Source organism: Polypterus senegalus, chromosome 4, assembly GCF_016835505.1.
Source record: "Polypterus senegalus isolate Bchr_013 chromosome 4, ASM1683550v1, whole genome shotgun sequence".
Classification (NCBI taxonomy): domain Eukaryota; kingdom Metazoa; phylum Chordata; class Cladistia; order Polypteriformes; family Polypteridae; genus Polypterus; species Polypterus senegalus.
Genome location: NC_053157.1, coordinates 62915397 through 62940603, shown reverse-complemented (window position 1 = coordinate 62940603; position 25207 = coordinate 62915397). Strand labels below are relative to the sequence as shown.

Here is a 25207-nt window from a genome sequence, read left to right as displayed (position 1 = left end):
GGTGCTTCGGCATACTTAAAAGCACGTATTGATTTTTTGATTGTTTGCTTTTATCTCTCTCTGACATTTTCTGCTCCTGACGGCGCTCCTTTGAAGAGAAGATATGTTTTCATTCTTTTAATTGTGAAAAAGAACTGTCATCTCTGTCTTGTCATGGAGCACAGTTTAAACTTTTGACTAAAGGGTGTTATTTCATGTCTAGAGGGCTGTAATAATGTTAACAGTGTGGGAGAGTTTATAAGGGCTTAAAATATATAAAAATAGCCATACAAACATATGGTTTCTACTTCGCAGATTTTTTCTGGAACGCAACCCCCGCGATCGAGGAGGGATTACTGTATTTTTTTTTATTGTCACACTAATATAAAACATTGATTATTTTAGATAGATACTTTATTAATCCCAAGGGGAAATTCACATAATTTTCAAATTCATGTTTCACTGGTTGTTATTTTAATTTGATTATTATTAATTTTTATCATGTTAATGCAGAGACATCAGGGTGACATTCACAGGTGGACATGCTTGAGCAGATGAGGTAAGACATGCACTGGAGCCCAGAACAGGATATGTAACCACAGGTCACAGGCATCAAAATAGACATTAAATAATCTATAATAATAAAAGGCAAAGCCCTCACTCACTCACTCACTCACTCACTGACTCATCACTAATTCTCCAACTTCCCGTGTAGGTAGAAGGCTGAAATTTGGCAGGCTTATTCCTTACAGCTTACTTACAAAAGTTAAGCAGGTTTCATTTCGAAATTCTACACGTAACGGTCATAACGGTCGACAACATCCGCCATGTTGAACTTTCTTATTTATGGCCCCATCATCACGAAATTTGGTAGGCGGATTCCCTGCGCTAACCGAAACCGATGTACTTACTTATTTTGATGGTATGACGCCATTGTCGGCCGCCATATTGAACTTTCCAACGTCACCAATTTTCAAACTTCCCGTGTAGGTAGAAGGCTGACCCCATCTTCACGAAATTTGGTAGGTGGCTTCCCTGCGCTAACCAAAACCGATGTACGCTCTTATTTTGGTAGTATGACGCCAATGTCGGCCGCCATATTGAATTTTCCAAACGTCACTAATTCTCCAACTTCCTGTGTACGTAGAAGGCTGAAATTTGGCAGGCCCATTCTTTACAGCTTACTTACAAAGGTTAAGCAGGTTTCATTTTGAAATTCTACGCGTAACGGTCATAACGGTCAACAACGTCCGCCATATTGAACTTTCTTATTCATGGCCCCATCTTCACGAAATTTGGTAGGCAGCTTCCCTGCGCTAACCGAAACCAATGTACATACTTATTTTGGTGTAATGACACCACTGTCAGCCGCCATATTGAACTTTCCAACATCACTAATTCTCCAACTTCCCGTGTAGGTAGAAGGGTGAAATTTGGTACTTATTTTGGTGGTATGATGCCACTGTCGGCCGCCATATTGAACTTTTAGCGGAAACTGATGTCCGTACTTATTTCTTTGGTATGACACCACTGTCGGCCGCCATATTGAACTTTCCAACATCACTAATTCTCCAACTTCCCGTGTAGGTAGAAGGCTGAAATTTGACAGGCTCATTCCTTACAGCTTACTTACAACAATTAAGCAGGTTTCATTTCGAAATTCTACGCGTAACGGTCATAACAGTCAACAACGTCCGCCATGTTGAACTTTCTTATTTACGGCCCCATCTTCATGAAATTTGGTAGGTGGCTTCCCTGAGCTAACCGAAACCAATGTACGTACTTATTTCGGTGGTATGACGGCACTGTCAGTCGCCATATTGAACTTTCCAACATCACTAATTCTCCAACTTCCCATATAGGTAGAAGGCTGAAATTTGGCAGGCTCATTCCTTACAGCTTACTTACAAAAGTTAAGCAGGTTTCATTTTGAAATTCTATGCGTTATGGTCATAATGGTCAACAATGTCCGCCATGTTGAACTTTCTTATTTATGGCCCCATCTTCTCGAAATTTGGTAGGCGGCTTCCCTGCACTAACGGAAACCAATGTACGTACTTATTTCGGTGGTATGATGCCACTGTCGGCCGCCATATTGAACTTTTCCACAGTCTTTGTTACTTATGGGCCCATCTTCAAGAAATTTGGTACATGGGTTCCCAACGCTAACTGAATCCTACTTACGTACATATAAACGTCCATAGCCTGCACCTCGGTCACCGTGTGAGGTGGCGTTGGGTCCCCCATCCCAACGCCTCCCTAATTGTTGGCTGCCTGCCTATATAAGACTGTGCGTCGCTCCGGTCTCTATATTCCCTTCCTTGCTTCGCCACAGGATTCACGTCTCCCTACTGATAACTACAGCCTTTTTGTTTAATCCACGGCTTCACCTGTTTTATTGTTTGTTTATTACAATAATAGTTATTGTATAGGTATTTTACACTTACTTTACATTGCTCAGGTACCCATTTCCTTTATCATTCCAACCCCCATTACCATGTCTATCAAGATGATCACTATCGATCAAAGAACTGTCACTTACCGAGTGGTTTCCATGACCGGAGATGGCACCTGCCTTTTCCATTCTCTTTGTTACATATTGCACGGCCATATCAGGCTCACTCTTGATATCCGGAGGAACATTCTGTCTTATGCATTGAATGACTGGGACAGGTTCAAGGTGTGGACTGATGACGGTACAGGAGATAATTATACTACACAGGAGCACTATAAGAGTGAAATGCTTAAGCCCTTCACCTATGGTTCTGCATGTGAGTTGATGGCTGCCGCTGAATTGTTCGGTTGTCGCTTTCAAGTGTACCGAAATGGCCAAATATTTTACACCTTTTTGACAACAGCCAATGCCTCTTAAACATCTTAGATTCACAGGTGACGATTTCAGTAGTGGACACTTTGATGTTTATGAATGTTTAAACTCTCAAAAGCTGGATGTGATTTTATCGATGAAACTGGTTGTGTGCTTACAACGCTTGACAGATGCCAAATGTCACTTCAACACAACAAATCCTGCAAATACTGTCGTAATTGAAACAAACCATGAAACTCAAACCGATTATGACAGCAGAAATCCAAGCTGTGAGATTTGAGACAACATTACTGTTCACATGGCCAACTGTAAGTTACATGCTCAAGAGTAAGCTCAGCGCACAGCTTGGTCATGTTACAACCGGAGGGCCGAACTGACAACATGGTATACAAAGAGATCCTTAAATAAAATAATTATTGGCATATTTTCCTTCAGTTTAAAAAGGTTTAATTTTCTTCTTAATAAAAATTTTAATGCAGTACTTCGCCGCTGCGAAGCGCGGGTATTTTGCTAGTCATGACTAATCGGGAAAAAAATTGAACAATTAGTCGACAACCAAACTAATCATTAGTTGCAGCCCTAATGCATACACATGTGCATTTAGGATGAAATAAAAATACCCAGAAAACACCTATGCAGAGACAATGTGATAACTAGACACTGAGCATTCCTGTGTCAGAATTTGAAACAAGTCTCTGAAGTGATGAAAAAGCAGCTACCAATACCCTTTCTTTGACCACATATTTAAAGTAGGCCTTGTTTATTTCACTTGAAGCTGGCATGGAATCTGGCTCCCTCCAAGACAGAACAAGATCAAACAGAATATTAGTTAATATGAGGTGGTATATAGGCTGGTTCATAGTTGCAAGAATGAAGGCAAAATACAGTGTAGCATTTGCTTACACTGCCTTCTCTATTTACTGTTTTGAATAGTTTATAACTAAAACAAACCTTTATGGCTGCAAAAGTTTTCATTGTATTTCAAATTAGTCAATTGTCTTGCCAGTTCTATGTCTACTTCTGTTTGCTAAAAACTTCTGATAAACTTGTCTTTTTATATATATATTCAAAAGGTAATTTTAATACCGGTCTTTTTTCTTTTGAACTTTTATTGAAAGCATTGCTGTGTCATGATTAAATGTGTCCATTTGCACTTTATGGTGTCATTCATTCTCATGAACTGGTTATACACATAAATAAAATTTCACACAAGTTAAAGCATTATATTAATAGACTTTGCAGAAGATTTTAAATTAATTAAGTGCCTAATGTATTTGACTTATCAGTTTTCCAAATGTAAGCAGTGGGTTTACAAGGTGAATTCTGAGCTGCTTCTACCTTTTTTAAATCTCAGATTTATAATTTAAAATCCATCCATCATCCAATCCGCTATATCCTAACTACAGGGTCAAGGGGGTCTGCTGGAGCCAATCCCAGCCAACACAGGGCACAAAGCGGGAAACAAACCCTGGGCAGGGTGTTTTACTGCACCAATCATTCTATATTCATCTAAAAAGGCTACATAAATTAATTTCAACAAAATTCAAGCATTGTTTCATAAACTATTTATGGTAATAGTCTATTAAAACAGAAATCAACCTCTTTGTCCAGAAACAATGCTAGGTATATGTAGCTAAATGTAGTTATATTAACAACAATAAAAAATCCATTTTAATATGCATAATATTAAAATAAAAATGTTTTAATTATGACTGGAGTCAATTAATTGAATGTTGCCTTTAAATTGCCATTAAAATTGACTTAAACTACTATTTATCACACTTTTACTTTTATAGAGATCAGCTTTGTGAGGTTTATATTTAATTGTGGTTAACGCGTGACAAGATGCTGATTCGTTGTTTGGGAAGTACTGAAACCACAAATAGGGAAAAACACCCTACATTTTAATATCTAATTAATTCAATCCAAATAAGACATAATTGGATATAATTGCTTTAAAACAAGCAGCACCTGTAGTGTACTAGGCATTAAGAAAGAATACAGTTGGAAAAGTGAACAATCATTGGTTTTAACTGATATAATGTAACAGCGTAAATTAAATAAAATAAAAAACAAAATGTTCAAAGACCTTCTAAAACAGCATTACAAGAATATGGGACACAAATTATGGGGCATTGAATTATGGGGCTGAAAATAAGCGTACAGGTCACAGGAGCATTGCAATGGCTAAATATTCTTGCATTTAAGGAATATCAAGTACAGTAGCTCCTGAAAAAATGTAGACAGTGAAATTGCTTGGGTTTATATATACCCTTTTGTTTGATACAGAACAGTAAAGGACTAAACAGTAACAATTAAAAAAGGTAACATGTGGAAACGGTTTAAGAATTATAAACTTGCCATGACACAATTATTGGTACTCTATTACATTATTCAAATCAATTTGATTGAAAGAATTAGATTCTCACTGCAGTGAAATTAGACTCAACTCCAACTAATTGCCAGTACTCATAGCATGAATTAACCAATGAATGATTACTTTACCAATGAAAGGTCACTTTCATTTCCTGTTCTAATTGGCCATGCTGAAGGTGAGAGAGCTGTCTGGGACTATTAGAAAAAACTATTACCACCAAACACAAACATGAAAACGGGTACAAGGTCATCTCTAGAGATCTTGAAATTCCTGTTTCGACAGTTCACCATTTTATTAGGACGTCTGCTGCTCATGGAACCATCAACAACATTCCAGAATATATAGGAAAAAGGAAATTAGCCAAAAAAATCTTCAAAGGTTGGTACAAACTGTTGATGAAACACCTTGCAACACATCCAAAGAGCTTAAAGCTGATCTGAGGTCATGGTTTTTAATTTATACTTACACCACGTATGAACCTGAGAAGGGCAAAAACCAAGGATCCATATTAGAATCAGAACCACAATCTAGATCAGATTATTATGAGAGTGGACGGATATGCCATGGGATAGACTGGCACCATATCCAAGTTTGGTTCTCTGCTGGCACCGAATTGAGAGGCACCCATTTCATACAACCATGAATTGAATAAGCAAGTTATTAAATTAATGAATTGATATACAGATATAAATTAATAAGCAAGTGGGTCATTGCAAGGCAGCAGGGCTACCACTGATCCATTGTGCAGCCAGAATAATATTGTGCTAATTTGTATTTGGTTGTTATGTTAGTGGGCAGCATAGTGGCACAGCGTTAGCGCTGCTGCCTCAAGGTAAGGAGACCTGGGTTCGCTTCCCTGGTCCTCTCTGCGTGGAGTTTGCATGTTTTCCGGGTGCTCCGGTTTCCTCCCACAGTCCAAAGACATGAAGGTTAGGTGCACTGGCGATCCTAAATTGTCCCTAGTGTGTGCTTGATGTGTGGGTGGTGTGTGTGTGTGTGTGTCCTGCAGTGGGCTGGCACCCTGCCCGGGAATTGTTCCTTCCTTGCACCCTGTGTTGGCTGGGATTGGCTCCAGCAGACCCCCCGTGACCCTGTGTTAGGATATACCGGGTTGGATAATGGATGGATGGATGGATGTTAGTTTTTGTTTTTTCCCCACTGCCATACTCAGCAGTAGACGCTGCTTATTTTGGGTTGAAGGCATTGGCACCTCCCAGATTGAAGACCAGCCCATCATACAGTGCACACACAAGTCAGCTTTGCACACTCTGCTAAGACACTTCAGAAATATGAATCAAAGGAATAGTCCAAGGTGGAAACACAAAATGTGCCTCTATTGTTGAGGCTGACCGGAGCTGTGGCCGCAAGGTGGTCGGTGCCTGTCGTGGCGGCAATCCCGAACCGTTGGTGGACACGGCGGTGAGGATGCTGTCAAGCTGAAGAAGGAGTCCTATAGGACTTTTTTGTCCTGTGGGTCTCTGGAGGCAGCTGATAGGTACCGGCAGGCCAAGCGAACGCGGCCGGTTGTTGCTGAGGCAAAACTTCGGGCATGGGAGGAGTTTGAGAGGCCATGGAGAGCGACTTTGGACGGCCGAGGAGATTCTGGTCCACCGTCCGGCGTCTCAGGAGGGAAGCAGTGCAGTGTCAACACCGTATATAGTGGGGATGGTGCGCTGCTGACCTCGACTCGGGACGTTGTGGGTCGGTGGGAGGAGTACTTCGAAGACCTCCTCAATCCCACTAACATGCCTTCCAATGAGGAAGCAGAGCCTGGGGACTCTGAGGTGGGCTCTCCCATCTCTGGGACTGAAGTCACCGAGGTGGTCAAAAAACTCCTTGGTGGCAGGGCCCCGGGGGTGGATGAGATCGCCGGAGTTCCTTAAGGCTCTGGATGTTGTAGGACTCTCTTGGTTGACACGTCTCTGCAACATCGCATGGACATCGGGGACAGTGCCTCTGGATTGGCAGACCGGGGTGGTGGTCCCCTCTTTAAAAGGGGACGGAGGGTGTGTTCCAACTATAGAGGGATCACACTCCTCAGCCTCCCTGGAAAAGTCTATTCGGGGGTTCTGGAGAGGAGGGTCCGTCCGATAGCGAACCTCGGATTCAGGAGGAACAGTGTGGTTTTCGTCCTGGTCGGAACAGTGGACCAGCTCTTCACCCTTAGCAGAGTTCTGGAGGGTGCATGGGAGTTTGCCCGACCGGTCTACATGTGTTTTGTGGACTTGGAAAAGGCATTCGACCGTGTCCCTCGGGAATCCTGTGGGGGGGCTCGGGAGTATGGGGTACGGACCCCTGATAAGAGCTGTTGGTCTCTGTACAACCGGTGTCAGAGCTTGGTCCACATTGCGGCAGTAAGTCGAGCCCGTTTCCAGTGAGAGTTGGACTCCGCCAGGGCTGCCCTTTGTCACCGATTCTGTTCATAACTTTTATGGACAGAATTTCTAGGCGCAACCAGGGTGTTGAAGGGGTCGGTTTGGTGGACTCAGGATTGGGTCACTGCTTTTGCAGATGATGTTGTCCTGTTTGCTTCATCAGGCCGTGATCTTCAGCTCTCTCTGGATCGGTTCGCAGCTGAGTGTGAAGCGGCTGGGATGAGAATCAGCACCTCCAAATCCGAGAGCATGGTCCTCAGCGGAAAAGGGTGGAGTGCCCTCTCAGGGTTGGGGGAGAGATCCTGCCCCAAGTGGAGGAGTTCAAGTATCTCGGGGTCTTGTTCACGAGTGAGGGAAGAATGGAGCGTGAGATCGACAGGCGGATCGGTGCAGCGTCCGCAGTGATGCGGGCTCTGCATCGGTCTGTCGTGGTGAAAAAGGAGCTGAGCCGTAAGGCAAAGCTCTCAATTTACCAGTCGATCTACCTTCCTACCCTCACCTATGGTCATGAGCTATGGGTAGTGACCGAAAGAACGAGATCGCGAATACAAGCGGCTGAAATGAGTTTCCTCCGCAGGGTGTCTGGGCTTTCCCTTAAAGATAGGGTGAGAAGCTCAGTCATCCGGGAGGGGCTCAGAGTAGAGCCGCTGCTCCTCCGCATCGAGAGGAGTCAGATGAGGTGGCTCGGGCATCTGATCAGGATGCCTCCTGGACGCCTCCCTGGTGAGGTGTTCCGGGCACATCCAACCGGGAGGAGGCCCCGGGGAAGACCCAGGACACGCTGGAGGGACTATGTCTCCCGGCTGGCCTGGGAACGCATTGGGATTCTCCGGAAGAGCTGGAAGAAGTGGCGGGAGAGGGAAGTCTGGGCCTCTCTGCTTAAGCTGCTGCCCCCGCGACCCGACCTCGGATAAGCGGAAGAGAATGGATGGATGGATGGATGGATGGATGGATGGATGGAAACACAAAATAAATAATTGTGATGAGAAAGGGATGTATAATTTTTACTCAGAAGGAAAACAAGGCCAGAACTGATCCCAAATCCTACAGTCCCCAGAGACAATACATAGAACTACTAATTACTGCACCATTAAATTACTCGATACTAAAAAAAAATAATTTATTACACAGTTTAGGATTAACATTTAATATATTTTACCTGTTGTGTGGCTAAAATCAGGAAGGTGCTTGTGAGCTAGACTGCCAGTAAATGAACGACCAATTTTCTCCATGGTGAGTTTGGTTGCTTGCTCCACCTCTTCTTGTTGTCTCTTTGTTTCTTTTGTCTGCTTTGCCATTCTCTCTCTATAGGAAATAACCAATTAAAATAAATTAAAAAATACCAAAAATATTGCATGAAATATTGCATGATATATTAACATGCAGATAACCTTTTTCTGATTAATGTTTCCATCCAATCATCCATCCATTTTTTATAAACCAACTGCCTAAACCCATCCTTGCTGCGCCAGACATAAAAAATTACCAACTCTTAACACATTCATATGGGTCAGTATATGTGTGTTTAATGCTTATATTAGTATGCACTGACTGTACATGACTGTAAAAGGTCCTTAATATCCACCAGCTTGACTTTGTGCGAGTAAAAACAAAATAAACAAGAATGTTGGAGAAAACACCCAGAAAGGGCACAGGAGGACACAAGGAGTGAAATGGCCAGTAATTTGTGCAGCATACTTCTACTTGATGCTGCTAAAGAATTTAACTAACAGTGTCTAGAGCCTGTTCTACTATAAATAGTATCCAATTATTCTAACAAGAAATCAAAATAAATTATCTTTAACAGAAAATTGTTTTCATATAAATGAATAATTTAGACATTATTTAGAAAAATAAAATCATGAACCAGCCTAAGGTTTCTGGTTAAGCTTGATATTATCATTGCACCACTGGTCTGCTCTCACCCTTCCAGCCCTTTCAGCAAACCTCTAACCTTGTTCAAACATCACCCACTAATAAATAATTCATAATTACTTGATGACATAGGAAATCACATTGGGAATAATTTACTAAATGTTATATGGCAAAACTATGTCACTATGTCCCTAATGTCACATACCTGTCATTAGACTGAAATACTAAATGCGAGATTAAAGATTTGAATCTTAGTACTTGGAATAGATAGTTTTTTTTTTTTGTTAGGGCAGCTGCTCCTATCTAAAGTGACCTGCTAGAACAGTGTCTTAAAAGGTCTTCCAATGACTTGGTCAGATTCCTTACAGTTTGTTAATCGGAGCAGTGCTTGAAGTTGGCCAGTACTCACCGGTACACAGTACCAGCACCTCTTCTAAATTCAATATACGGCACCAGAACCTTTTTTTTTTAGTGAACTGGTGAGCACAGGAATCTCTTTGCAAATCTTCAAGGTGGACCAGCATCTCCTCCCCCCAACTTCAATTGAGTGTTGACATATCCTGGCATTTGAAGCTTCACAGGGGACCCAAAACTACTTAATTGAATTTTACTGTATTGCCATAAAGTACCTCCAGTAATTTAGTTCCACTTCGAGCACTGAATCAGAATGAAAGTTTGGAGGACTATGCAACTAACTTGACACAGCTAGAGCGAATAAGAAAAGAGAAACTAGCCAATACAAATAACAAAACCCAAATACAAAAAAAGGTTACAGCTGTCAAGGGTTAGTATAAAAATGCACTCACCCAAGTAGAATATACGTAATAATTAAAAAAGATGAAACCTAAATTATTTTTATTGTTAACAATTTTCCTTCTTTTAAGAGATTCAGTGAAGCAAAACATATGACTGATAAAACATAGATTCCCAGAACAATGATTCAAAATTACAGATAATGCAACTTTGAAGTATAAGGGAAAAAACAAATGGACTTTTTATTGCAATGTAACTTACTTTTAGTATTTTATTTTAATAGCTTCTTAAAAAAGCCAATACATGACAAACCTCAAATGTAAACATTACTTATACACAAGAATAAAATAAAAAATTGTCAGCATTTTTGAACACAGTAAAAGACCTATCTCATTGATTTTATTCCCTTGATATATATAACAACACCACAGCAGAAAGAAAATGTGTGCAGTCTGTTAAAGAACAGAAGCATCAGCTACAGTATATAGCATCATGCTTATTTTCAGGATCTAGAAGTTTTTAATTTCTGTTTTTATTTGTTCATTTCATTAGGATCCCCTGGTCTGAAACTAAGTTTCATTTTATGGGTTTATTTATATTGAAATTCCTGGGTACCACATGGTGATAATTTAATTGATATGCACCACAATACCATACTGTTTCCAACCTTTATGAAATCCCGTGTTCCATGTTGTAGTTATATGGGAGGATTAAACTGTTTTGTTATATGAACTTTGCTTAATCTAAGAAAGGGCAGTCTCTGTACTAGTGTTCTTATTTAATATAATATATAGCTACTAGTGCTGGGTGGTATACCGGTTCATACCGAAAACAGTTTATTTTTTTTTATGATATGGATTTTTCTTATACCGCAACACCGGTTTAAATTGCCTAGACGTTCGGAACGTGGCACAGCGGGAAACTGTTCAAGTGGGGACCTTTTTCACTGCTACACCGCTAAACACAGATTTGTTGCACTAGGGCTCTTTTTCACTGCTACACCACCAAATAGTGGGTGGTAGCATAGGTATGCCGCACAGTGAAAATGGACAGAGAGCATTCCGAAACTGAACTAAAAGTAAAGTTGAACATGATGAACAGAAGAACTTTTGCAGAAAAAAAGGAGTCACGTCCGTCGCCTGGAGATAACTTTAGTTTTAAAAGGTCAGATGTGTAAATACTGTTTCTATACTACTGGATAATACTGCAAGCCAAGTTGTACTTGTTTTATTTGTTTTCAATACTACAGTGTAATGTACCTGGGTATTGTGTAATAGTGTGACGACATGTTGACTTTATTCTCGTAATTTGTCATTAAAGTAGACCATCGTAAACTAAACTTCATCGTAAAATGAATATTTAATTTACTAGATTTTCTCAAACCCCGTCATAAGTTATATAGCACGTTAAATGCTTTGTGTTAAGTGATTCTTAAACTGACTTCTTCTTGCACTAAGAGGAGGCGCCGGCAGCGATCGCCGCACAGAATACATTCACTTCATGATCTTCCTGCTCTCTGAACATTTAGAATGCTAAGATAAATACTTAATACTGTATAATTTTCATGGTGAAATGCATTAAAGCATGCATTAAATCACATGGGGGCACGGCGGCATGCCTGCCTTGCATTTCAATGTTTTTCTGGTGGGTTTACTCGGCGTGCTTCAGTTTCCTTTCAAAGTCATGTAGGATGTGGGGTTTTATTGTGCTATATTGACCCTGCTAGTGTATGTTTTGCTTGTATTCATCCTGTGATGTACTGGCGACTCGTTCAGAGATGGGCGCAACTCTGAATGGATGGCATAATTAAACATGTATAATGAAGATATTTTTAAAGTTCTGAACACTCTGTGGGCTAAGTTTATAACTAGTTTTAATTTCACAAAGATGTTTATCGTGTGGTGATTGGTTATGTGGTAAAAGAAAAAGGAAGGAAGGAAAAAGGAACTGGGGTTTTGGTACGTCAGATAGAGACAGCATGCATGCAATAAAGATAGCTCGCTCAGAAGAACATGCATTGAATTCTGTGTTTGTGTCTCCGACCAGCAGATCAGAAACCCAACATTTGCACAATATTTAAGTTAAACCTGTGCGATAGCTATTCATACATCCAGTTTTTTGGAGCCTCGTCACACCTGCCATAAAGTTCTCTACACTGAACATACACCTGGGAAACCCCTTACTGCGAGGGAGCAGCCCTACCGCCTCACTACCGTGCATGTGTAATACCTGCTTTAATGCATTTCATCATGAAAATGATATCAAGTATTTATCTTAGCATTCTAAATTTTCAGAAAGCAGGAATATCATGAAGTGAATGGATTCTGTATGGTGATTGCTGTCTTCTCTTAGTGCGGAGGAAGTCAGTTTAAGAAGCGTAGTGATTAACCACTGGGTCGGGGAACGTAACACAAAGCATTTAATGTGCTGCATTAATTTATGACAGGGTAAATTAAGTAAATGGTTAAACATTGATTTTAGTCAGAAGTTTAGTTTATGACATTCTACTTTAATTACGAAGTAAACTTTGAGAATAAAGTGGAAATGTCGACTTTAATCTCAACATAAACGGCGAGAATAAAGTGGAAATGTTGACTTTGTTCTCGACATATAGTTTGTTTTCCCAGTATAGCTTAGCTTGAAGCAAGGCCCATATTAATGCAGTTTGCCTAAATGATGGTTCAGTTGGTAAAGATGTCATCACCAAGTTGCACTTGTTTTATTTTATTTTAATTTGGTGAATACTGTGTAATGCACCTGGGCTTGAAGTCTTGAAGTAATAGTGCAACTATCAGTAATAATACTATTATTTATTTTATTGTTATTATTTATTAGTTTAAATAATATGCAGTTTAATGATGATAAAGTTGTTTAAAAAGTCACTTTAACGTGTCAGTGGACAGAGATTGTTAACATTAACAGAAAGTGTAGTTGGTTTACAAAAAATATTTACTATTTATTCCTTTTCTAAGACATATTCGGTGCAATACAATTTTTGACAAGCACTTCTGGATATTTTACTAAGTCTAAATGCCTCTTTGTATGGTTAAAAATATTTTGTCAAAATTATAGTTTGTTTTTGCAAAATTTGTTCAATAAAAAGGTTCTATATTTTGACTGCATCTGTCATGCAAAGTGATACCTTCTCAATTAGTGCCACCCCCTTGAAAACTAACATTATGGGGCAATGCAAAATTGTATTAATACTTGTGTGCACATTAAAATGTTTTTTTTTGTACAATGTACAATACTCTTGACAGTGGAATAGGTTATTCTTAGCCAGTAACTGCAGTGGAAAATATCGTTAACATCCACTCATGCATGGGGAAAAAAATACCGTTGAATACCGTGAAACCGGGATAATTTAGAAAAATACCGTGATATAGAATTTTGGTCATACCGCCCACCCCTAATAGCTACTTTAAATATTTTACTTTATATATTTTTTATATAATACTTTGAAAAAGGTTTAGAAAAGCTAGTTTCAATTGCTTTTGAATATACCTATGTTTTTAACATGCAAGCACTTTTATGACAGCAGTAGCAATAGTCGTTTAAAGATTTTACTCTTTACCGCCTTTCTAAATAACTGCTGCTTTAAATTTTGAAGAAAAACATGCAAGTTAAAAATTTTAAAATACAGGATAAGATGTACCTTAGCTCTGAAAAATTACTGCTTCCACTCAGACCTAAAAGAAAGTTTAAAATCAACATATTATGATATAGAAAATAAAAATGACATTATGCTACATTCACCCATTTATTTTTATATTCAGAACAAATGGGGTGTAATGGAACTACAGAACCAATACTGGTGGAATTGGAGGAGACAAAAAAAATGTAGGCCTATGAAAGTTTATCACTAGATGCACACCAACTTATCCCTTCCACTTTTTAGGATAAAACGTTTTTTCCCCACGGTCAATTTGGGGCTGCCAGTCTTCGTAAAAAGCATGGTTTTGGAGGAGGTAAGCCATCCATTTAAATATAAAGAACTAAATTCTACACAACGGATATAGCCTATAATCAAAATCCTAAAACAAAATGATACATGCTGACAATTCTGAATGGTTTTACCTTTTAAAATATACATATTTTATATAATTGTGAAAACTTCACTGTAATGTTAATGCAACTAAATGCAACAGCAAACTGCATATACTCTACAACATGAAAGTTTAAATGTGAAATAAAATATTTACTTTGAAATAAATTTGGTATACTCAGGGCAAGAAAACCATTTTCTTTTCTGCACTGAAAATAGCTTCATATGAAAGACACATTCAACACACATAAATACTGAAAGTGTTAAGAGGAAAATATGTTGGTTTAGTTTACAAGTCCTCCTCACACCAGATGGAAAATAGAACACAACAGACCAAGGATTACAACAGTGAAGGAAGCATTTGGCAAAAAAAAACATTAACAGTAAAGATTAAATAGGTGTAAAGTGGTGGTAAGCATACTTGCTTATCACACAGTCATTTATGGTCTACAAATACAGGCACAAAGATGTAGCTAAAGAGAAAAGCAGCAAAAATTTGCTGGCTTGCCATGCAGAAGAATGAACAAATTAAAAAAGGTGTTGGGTATAAGACAGAAGGAATGAAACTACTTTACCGCTTTGAGGACAAAGAAAATAAGATTTAGATCAGACTCAAATGGCACAAAAGAATGACAGAACGGCTGAAAATTAGCAAAACATGAATATTAAACAGTGATGAGAATATTACATTTCCAAGCTTCATTTAAAAGAGAGATTCAATATATCTTGATATAACAATAGTAAGATGTTATGTAAAAATCCTATAAAAGCTTTAAATAATCAGCAGATTTATTAACTTAGTGGACAATTGAGGACACTAAGAATGTCTGTTTTAAATTTTAACTCAGCATAAACATAACACGCATGTCTGCTTAGTCCAATTCATACAGGAGGATGAAGCATATTTCAGCAGCAATGTTTTTCTTTGGGGATATAGGAGAAAAAAGAAGAGGTTTTTCTTTTTTTTTTAATGTTTTCAGTCTATTCTTCAATATAGACTACCTTGACATTTAATTAAGAACCAGTTCTAAAACATACCACCAGGTTTTAAGAACATTGTTTTGGAAGAGTGCCTTTGTGTTTTTGCATTGCAGTGTTATTATTTTTGATTTTGTATAACATTTATAATTTGGAACCTGTAGAACTTAGACAGGAGTCCCCGTGAATGTTTGCTGATGACATTGTGATCTGTAGCGATAGTAGGGAGCAAGTTGAGGAGACCCTGGAGAGGTGAAGATATGCTCTAGAGAGAAGACGAATGAAGGTCCGTAGGAACAAGACAGAATACATGTGTGTAAATGACAGAGAGGTCAGTGGAATGGTGAGGATGCAGGAAGTAAAGTTGGTGAAGGTGGATGAGTTTAAATACTTGGGATCAACAGTACAGAGTAATTGGGGCTTGTGGAAGAGAGGTGAAAAAGAGAGTGCAGGCAGGCTGGAATGGGTGGAGAAGAGTGTCAGGAGTAATTTGTGACAGACGGGTATCAGCAAGAGTAAAAGGGAAGGTCTACAGGATGGTAGTGAGACCAGCTATGTTATATGGGTTGGAGACGGTGGCACTGACCAGAAAGCAGGAGACAGAGCTGGAGGTGGCAGAGTTAAAGGTGCTAAGATCTGTACTGGGTGTGAAGAGGATGGACAGGATTAGAAATGAGGACATTACAAGAAGATCAGCTCAAGTAGAATGGTTGGGGGACAAAGTCAGAGAGGCGAGATTGCATTTGTTTGGACTTGTGCAGAGCAGAGATGCTGGGTATATTGGGAGAAGGATGCTAAGGATAGAGCTGCCAGGGAATAGGAAAAGGGGAAGGCCTAAGTGAAGGTTTACGGATGTGGTGAGAAAGGACATGCAAGTGATGGGTGTAACAGAAGAAGATGCAGAGAACAGAAGGACATGGTAGAAGATGATCCGCTGTGGCGACCCCTAACAGGAGCAGTCGAAAGAAGAAGAACTCACTGAACCAATCAGAGCCTCAGTGTTGATGAAACATAGCCAACCCTATTTTATGATTTACTTTTCCTTTACTGAATTTTAAATTAGCTTATTCAGAGCAATGATTTCATTAAACTTGTTCATCAAAAGTACACCACAAATGGTCACAACAAATAGAAATTATTCAGTAAATGGGGTACAGCTTGTAGTAAACATAGCATACTCCTATAAAGAAGAAGAAAAAAAAAAGCACAAATGATCTACTGAAACTAAAATAAGCACACCAATATTCCCACGGAGTGCACTGAACCTATTGCAATGCACTTTCATTCTTATATGTTATTGTTTTTCTTTAGTATTAAAAAAATCTTAATTAACCACTGGCCTGTGGTCCTTGTAACCACTCTTGTTCTTATCATTACATTCTAGGGTCTCACTTAGATGTGCTCCTCTTCTCTGTGTATCCAGAATTAGTGCCATATATACGAAGACCAGCAGGGAATCATGGACAATGGAGTTTTTATCCACAGCCCTGCTGGATACCACAGGGGCCACAAGAGGGAGCTGCCAGGAGGGGCAAGGAGTCATATGTGCCCTATAACCCGGAAGTGCGTCATAGGAAGAGCAACGACAGAAGTGACGTACTTCCAGGGTGAAGAAAAGGACTTGTACCTGACCCGGAAGTGATAAAGAATCACATGGACTAGGAACACTTCCGGGTCAGGGTGAATAAAAGGACTGTGGGAGCTCCCAGACAGTGAGCTGAGCTGGGTGGAAGGGTGGCAACGTATCTGTGAGTGGAGAATTGTTTATTGTATTGTTAGTGATTGTGGATTTATATGAGTATAGTGGAGAAGAGGGTGCTTTGTGCACTGTGGAAGATAAATAAAGTCAACTTGTTGACTTTTATCTGGTGTCTAGAGTCTTGGGCAGGGGTTCAAGGGAGCGATAGCACCTCCTATCTGTCACTATATACAGTATGTGTGTGTGTGTATATATATATATATATATATATATATATATATATATATATATATATATATATATATATATATATATATATATAGCTTATACTGCCAATACTGATGCTCTGTGAAAGAGAGGACAGAGCCGACTATACTTCCTTAGAAGGCTGGCGTCTTTCAACATCTGCAATAAGATGCTGCAGATGTTTTATCAGACGGTTGTGGTGAGCACCCTCTTCTACGCAGTGGTGTGCTGGGGAGGCAGCATAAAGAAGAGGGACGCCTCACGCCTGGACAAACTGGTGAGGAAGGCAAGCTCTATTGTAGGCACGGAGCTGGACAGTTTGACATCCGTGGCAGAGCGACGGGCACTGATCAGGCTCCTGTCAATCATGGAGAATCCACTGCATCCACTGAACAGTATCATCTCCAGACAGAGAAGCAGCTTCAGTGACAGACTGCTGTCACTGTCTTGCTCCACTGACAGACTGAGGAGATCATTCCTCCCCCACACTATGTGACTCTTCAATTCCACCCTGTTAAACATCAACATTATACAAAGGTATTGTCTGTTTTACCTGCATTTTTATCACTCTTTAATTTAATATTGTTTTTTTATCAGTATGCTGCTGCTGGAGTATGTGAATTTTCCCTTGGGATTAATAAAATATCTATCTTTTCCACCTCAGCAGGTGCAGGCTATCATAATGGTAGGCAGGAGTTTAGGATTTTTAATGTTTCTTTCATTGTTACATATGTTGACAGTTTGTCTTTATTATTAAACATTAATTTCTGTAAATCCAGCATTTTTTTTCTTTGTAAGCTGGAATTCAAAATCTGGTCACAAAAAGTGATGATCAATAAACCATTACCTGTTTACCTGATGTGCTGTGATTAATGTATAATTCTTTCTACTTTAGAATATAAAAATCAGTCATTATTTCAAAATGCTGTATTTTGGAATGAAATCTTGGAATGGCAAAAAAGCAAATAAATCAGGGGGTAGGCTATATATAAATAAAGACAACAAACAACAGAAATTTTTGGACTGAATTGTAAATTTTGAAGAAATATTACTGCACTTTTAGACAGAGATAATTTGAACTTGGTACAAAAAATTAACACTTAAATATGGTGATATGACTATATATATCTCAACTCTTTTTCAATTTCAAAAATTATCATATATTAAAATTCAACTTGAAAAGCCAAGTTTAACTTGACTAAAACGCTATTTGACAAATACATCTATAATGTTTAAACAAATTTGGAAATTATCCCAATGTGGCTTCTGAAATGAGTGTTATAACCCTTTAAACCTTTCTTAAAATTTAAAGTAGATTTAAAGTAAATTTAGATGAGTATGTGTGCTGCAGATCCTTGCAAGCTATTTTATCAATAGGGAAACATTTTGTAAACATATTTAGAATTTAAAAAGGGTGTATTTTAGAAGGTAATATAAAAGAATTGCTATAATGATATAAACTAATAACTACAAAAAAGGTATTTGTGTAAAGTTTGCAAGGGATTTAGTTTTTCTTTGGAGTGTCAAATGCTGCTAAAACTTTTTTTGTCTTTTAAGTGTAATGGATCCATTCTTTGCCAGAACATACTTCTACTTTGACATGATGATGAAAGATCTTCAAACCTTCTTTCCATTTCCTAGAGAACTGGAACGTACTTTCACACTCGAGGCCCTCTCGCTTCTGTAACCAAAATTAAAGACAAGTTAGTATGGCTTGTAAGTAAAAGAGGATTTTATGACTGCACACTTTGCTATTCAGTATTAACTGGTGAGCTTAATGGTCATCTACAAAGCAGATTTTTACATTAACTGTGCAAATGATGGAAAGAAAACAAAGTCAGAACTACTCCAAAATTAGATAATCTATCAAAAGAAAACACAAAGAACAAAGTGGGCTTTAAGTGAGCTTTAACCAGATACCATATTGTCATTAGTCATTACCACATATCATGAATAGTGCTGTGGATAAAACAGGATATCAGTTTGAGAGTTTTATTGTACAAAGAAACATATACCTCAAACATGCATACACACTGTACTGTAGAGTTACTTAAGGGGACAGACTAACAAAGTAACATATCCTACCTGGACCAAACCAAATAACACTGTAATATTAAAACATGAAGGGGTTAAGATTAATTTCTATTAAGTAATGTTTTATCTTACAATCACACAACCCTTGGTCTGCATGAAACCTCAAAACCTATTATTATACTGTATGTGTAGGGATAGGTTACCACGATAAGGAAAGGCCTTACGTGGCACAAAACAGGATGCTCACGTTTTATAGTCTATTGAAGGACAATATCCCAAGGATAAATAAGGTACCCCTGATTCCAAAACTGTTTCTGGGAGTGACCTTCAACTAAATTGTGTAATTTAAATATCCACTTTCTAATTTTCTAGGGACAATTGACACAAAGGAAATGCTTCAGTAAATGAAGATTACATCAGTCACAAATTATGTTTAAAGTGGGTTCATCTAAACAAATATGATTACTGAAATAACCAATCATTTATAAGATCATTTTGCTGGTTGGGAAGACTCGGATGCTCATAATGCTGGTTACCACAGATCAGAAAACAGTTATTAGTGACTCTGAAAGAAAACAGAATTTTGGGGAATATTTACATGGAGCATCAGTAACACAGACCACTAAACCTGCTCATGTTCCCAAGTAACTGAAACTTGGGTGATGTTGGCTTGGAAAAAAAAGAGAAATAAACAATGTACAGGGAAAAATATAAAATTATATTTGTGCACTGATTCAGGATACAAAACTTGACAAAATGTCAAATTAATGCAAAAGGAGGAAACTTCATCATGAACAGTCTTTGAAGACAACCAGGAATACGATGGTTGAGCTGCAGTGAATAAACTCCTGATATGAACAGCAATTAAGAGTAAATAGTGACTTAAGAAGGAGAAAAGTGTATGTATGATATCCTTCTATATAAAAGCAGTCGGGATTGTCCTTCCGTCCTGTGAGTGCTACGCAGGCGCGGAGTTTCACACACGCCCCGTCCATTTTGCAATGCACGATGGGATTTGTAGTTTTGTTTTCCAGGTAAAGATGATTTTCTACTCCAGACTGTGCGATATCTTCTTCTTTCTTACTATATAAAAGCGGTCGGGATTGTCCTTCCGTCCCGTGAGTGGAAAGCGTAGCGGTATTCCGCTTATCACAGACTTACTACTTGCAGCTTGCGGTACGAAGCGACATGATGTGAGCAGAGTTCTGGTGCTCCCATCGTTCCCTTGCTTCTGTGCGCGATGCGCTGGAAAAATAGACAAAATTATATCTCTGGAAATAATTAATGTTGATGGAGTACAAATGCGTCACCGCGTAGTAAATATCAGGGGTTCAAAAGGGCGACCTCAATATAGAAAAAAAGTTTAAATTTCATCACAAAAATAACAGAAACTACGAGTATTAAAGTAATACCGCTCAAATGCAACATAACCAAATTAATGAGTTTGTATAAAATATCAAATTGATCTACATATTGAATTGCCTTAAGAAGTGGTCAACTTAAAAGTCGGTCGCCTTAAAAGGCGGGTCAGCCTAGTATTAAAAGAAGACTTAAATCCTTGTTTCTCACAGGAAAGGGCTCTGGTGGCTCTGTTATGGGATGCAGCACATTTTCCTGGTATGGTACAAGTCATCTACTTCCCTCTGAGGACATGGTAAAGACCAAAAAAATACTAAGCTTCAGTCTAGTGAAATGTGATCCTTTTTGTCAGTATTAATTGATATAGGTTAGTACAGGGTGGGCCATTTATATGGATACACCTTAATAAAATGGGAATGGTTGGTGATATTAACTTCCTGTTTGTGGCACATTAGTATATGTGAGGGGGAAAAGTTTTCAAGATGGGTGGTGACCATGGTGGCCATTTTGAAGTCCGCCATTTTGGATCCAACTTTTGTTTTTTCAATAGGAAGAGGGTCATGTGACACAAACTTATTGGGAATTTCACAAGAAAAACAATGGTGTGATTGGTTTTAACGTAACTTTATTCTTTCATTAGTTATTTACAAGTTTCTGACCACTTATAAAATGTGTTCAATGTGCTGCCCATTGTGTTGGATTGTCAATGCAACCCTCTTCTCCCACTCTTCACACACTGATAGCAACACACCTTTAAATATGGTAATGCATAGTCCTTTTACTATAGAAGTCATTCCTGGTTTTGTCTTAACTGGACTTGCACTGATTTTTCAAGTATATCATTTACCATTTAGCTGAAGAAATTCTGGTGGAACAGATTTATTTATGCCTTTGAAACATTTAAAGACCTGGCCTAAGTCTTCAAATAAAAATCTCTATTCACTGCCACAGGCAGGCAGTGTTGTCAAGTGATAAACAACTAGACTCTTAATTGCAAGGTTGACCAGTGTGTTTAAAAGCAATATACTTTCTATGCTTCAACATTAAAAAGATAACTGTGGTATTATGGACCTGTGGTCCAAGTGGCCTTCAAATGGTGCTTTGCTGACAAATGTGCTATGTGAAATAAAAGGTTAACTCATTAAACAAAGACATGCCCTTTTTTCAGCTTTTAGTGCTGCTTTATCTTTTAGCAATATGAAATTTACTCTGCATTCCAGACATACACTCACTAGCTTTTGACATAATGCTGATTGTTTTAGAGTTATTACATAACATTTTATTTGCTTTTCTTAAATAATTTACATCTTTGCCTGAATACTTTGTCAATACTTTGTGAATAATTTGTCAACATTACACCCCCCCCCACACACACTATTTACTACAAGTCAGCAGAACTCACAAATATTCCCTTTACAATTTATCAATTGGCATTTGCCTAAATGAAAACTGCATTCTCTAAGTATATGACAAACAGAAAAGGCAGAAAGATGAGCCGAGCCTTTAGGCGGCCATTGTTATGTCAGACAGCAAAAGATAGCACAAAGTGTTGTGTTAGCATTGGCATCCAATATGATATTGTTTACAAGAGGTGAAAAGGCAAGCAAAAATGCTCAAATTAACCCCCATGGTTAGCTATAAAGCAAATTAGCAAGTTCTGTTTTATAATTGTTATATGAACTACCTAAGCCACAAAACATACATTTCAAAACTTAAGTTGATCTTCACATAGTAGAGGACACTATTGGGGCTTTACTTTATTACATTCTTTTGTTCTCATATAGCCTTCTTTCAGAGCTGTTCAGAAACTGTGTATAGTCTGTCAGCTTCAAGCATTAAAAGATAAGTTTGGTATATATCTTAATAAACATGGTGTATATATGTATTTGTCATGCACAATTGTGTTCGAAAGTTGAGCGCATTCCTATAAATTTAAAAAATATATATATATTGCCTGCACAAATGCTTTACATTGTTGGCTATGGAACATAGACTAAAAGCTTAAAAACTTAGTAAATACATTCATTTTTCAAGCCATACAGTTGGATGACTGATTGTCATTAGGTTCATAACTGAATAAAACAACTAAGTAATTTTGTCACAGATGCCCTGAAGTCAAAACTCAACAATTGAGTAGCCCGAATCAAAACCCTTCGAGCTTCTAAAGATAAGAGATGAGGTATTGAGAAAAATAAATTGCCCAAATAGTCTGACTACTAAAATAATCTTTGGATTGTAAAATAATTTGATAAAATATTTCTTTAAATAAATAAATAAACAAAAATATCATTATTTATTTATATATTATATGTATATTATATTTATATATATTGCATTTTATGCCAAGGCTAAAGGCTCAGAATAACACAGAATCTGAATTCAAGATGTTGTGAATTCAAGACCATAAACAGTTGGACATTTTCATTCATAAAATCGGAAAACATAATATACAGTAAGTTTAAGAACCAATTACATTCACTGCACTGAACTGTAGTATGTTCAATTTATTATTAGACAATTCTTAACTTGATTGACTACATTTAGAAATGATAACTACTCCATGAAGTAAAACTGTATCTTGTTTCTGAAAATGCTGTTTTCAGGGGATCATGCACAAAGGCAGAAACAATACCTGGAATAGTACACCATTTCGTATATGGACACATTCATTTCCACACAAGCAATCAAAGTCATTCATACTGGCCAAGCTTTCATTCATGGGTTAATTTTCAACACAACCATTAAATGAAAGAGTTGATGAGAGCCACACCCTACCATTTTAGCATCAGACACAGGTCAATATCTAAATCTGGAACTGGAGTTCCAATCTGTCACAGGAAGCAACTCTCACATACAAAGTTAAATTTATGTCCACTCATAATAGGCCAATTTCCATTTATTCAATTTCAGAACCCAGATATTCCAGGACACAGTTGGCACAGAGACAGGGTCTAATCTAAAAGTATTTAGTGAAACCCAAGAAACAGAAGGCAACTATGCAAACTGTGCAGACTTCATAAAGAGACTGAGCTAAAAGAAAAACAAAACAGGCCTGGGATGCTTTCTGATTGTAGTACTAAACTCTACAACATTGACATCTGGGTAATAAATAAACAAACATAAGCATTTATCAAGTTCACAATATTAGCAGTGGTAAAAATGATTGATTACTTAACTGTTGCTTTACTAAAATTGAATAAATAAATTGCAAGACGTTAGTTGTTAGAAGTGTTCATATTTTTCTTCAGAAAAGGAGCTCTTTTATACCAAAGGATACACATTTTGCCATAACTACTGTAGAACTGCAGCTCTAAAATGGATAGAGCTGGGTTGTGAATGTTTTGTTATGTGTGAAACAGATTGAATAAAAGATTTTAAATTCAAAATATTTTAAAGAAAATTGTCTGAAACACTCATTGCTTAGTAACACGTTAAAAAAAACTACTGTATACTAGTTATTTTAAGAGTAGCAAGATTAAATCAGTAATATTGTAACCAAAAAGCTTTGGAAACCACCAATAATAAAAACACAACACAATAACAATGAAAGTCACAAATTAACTTGCCTGTGCCCTTTGAAGCTAGCAAAAGCGATGACTGGGAAATGAGCAGGTCAGTAGTGTGCCGAGCGGGACCAGTCATGGGGATGACAAAAGCTGTGTTCTCATTCACGCTTACGTTAAACAAGGGGAAGAAACCTACTGATAAAAATGAATGTCTACTGACAGAAGTCATTATTAATGTATCACTCAGACCACGTAGCGCTGACATTGATACCAATGAAAGTCGTAACGTTATTGAACATGCTTCCTCCAATCTCGCCCATCACTACTGGGTAGAACTTAGGTCTGAACGGGATTTTTCCTAGCGTTCTCAGGCGGCTCTATTATTTTATTCGGGGGCGACATGCAAATACTAATACGTACATTAATTAACAGAAAAACAAATGTAAAAACGTTTAGTGTTTCAAAATTACGATGAGGTCATGTAATACTGCTTTACGTGATTTACTCCCCACCTAATAAACATCAAAATTTAATATTGAACACAAATTGACTACGCAGAATTTGGATAAAGGCTAAAGCAAGTCCGAGCAGAGCAAAACACGGAGTTTGTAACATTTTTTTTTTTCTGAGCCTACTATGGTAACACCGACAGAGACGTAATTTAGGACAGCTAAAGCCAGGTTTATGCCAACGGCAATGTAACAAAGATTGAATATGGTGCATTATCAACATACTCCACACTTCAGTTAACCGGCGTAAAGTTCGCTGGACATTAGTTACCGAATATTACCACTTACTATTAGCATCAATCGCTTGAGCGTCAATAAGATTTTTCCAAGGCACACCTTGACGCAGAGAAAAATACCTGGCCATCCAATCAAGCAAAAATGGTGGAAATCACGCAAGGGGAGAGAAAAAGAGTCGTGGAAGTGTTCGTTTCCAAGACAACGGAATACGCTGAACTCCTCGACAACAGGAACTCACTTTATTGAATTATTTTTATCTCGTCAACCAGTTTGAACAAATCAGCAGAAACGCAATGAAAGGAACTGTGTTTTTTTTTATTTCTGTACAGTTGCATCGAGCACATTCGAATACAATGAACTGACTAGAAAACACAATAGGCACCTGTCGTTGCCGCGACAAGGTTTCAA

At 38.1% G+C, this 25207-nt stretch overlaps 1 protein-coding gene across 5 annotated transcripts in view; it reads right to left on the bottom strand.

The window, feature by feature from the left end:
• LOC120527397 (coiled-coil domain-containing protein 158-like) overlaps positions 1-24977 on the bottom strand; it is an 87705-nt gene extending 62728 nt beyond the window's left edge. For 2 of the 5 annotated variants that reach the window (XM_039750767.1, XM_039750770.1), the window contains exons 1-4: positions 24851-24977; positions 18778-18835; positions 13842-13875; positions 8718-8863 (exon numbers count right to left, since the gene is read on the bottom strand). In XM_039750767.1, the coding sequence (XP_039606701.1) occupies positions 8718-8863; positions 13842-13875; positions 18778-18835; positions 24851-24859 (247 nt within the window). In that variant the 5' untranslated portion in view covers positions 24860-24977. Of the gene's footprint in view, positions 1-8717; positions 8864-13841; positions 13876-18742; positions 18836-24850 lie in introns of all 5 variants that reach the window. The other 3 variants (XM_039750768.1, XM_039750771.1, XM_039750769.1) reach the window with 3 other exon arrangements.
• Between the last annotated feature and the right edge of the window lie 230 nt (positions 24978-25207).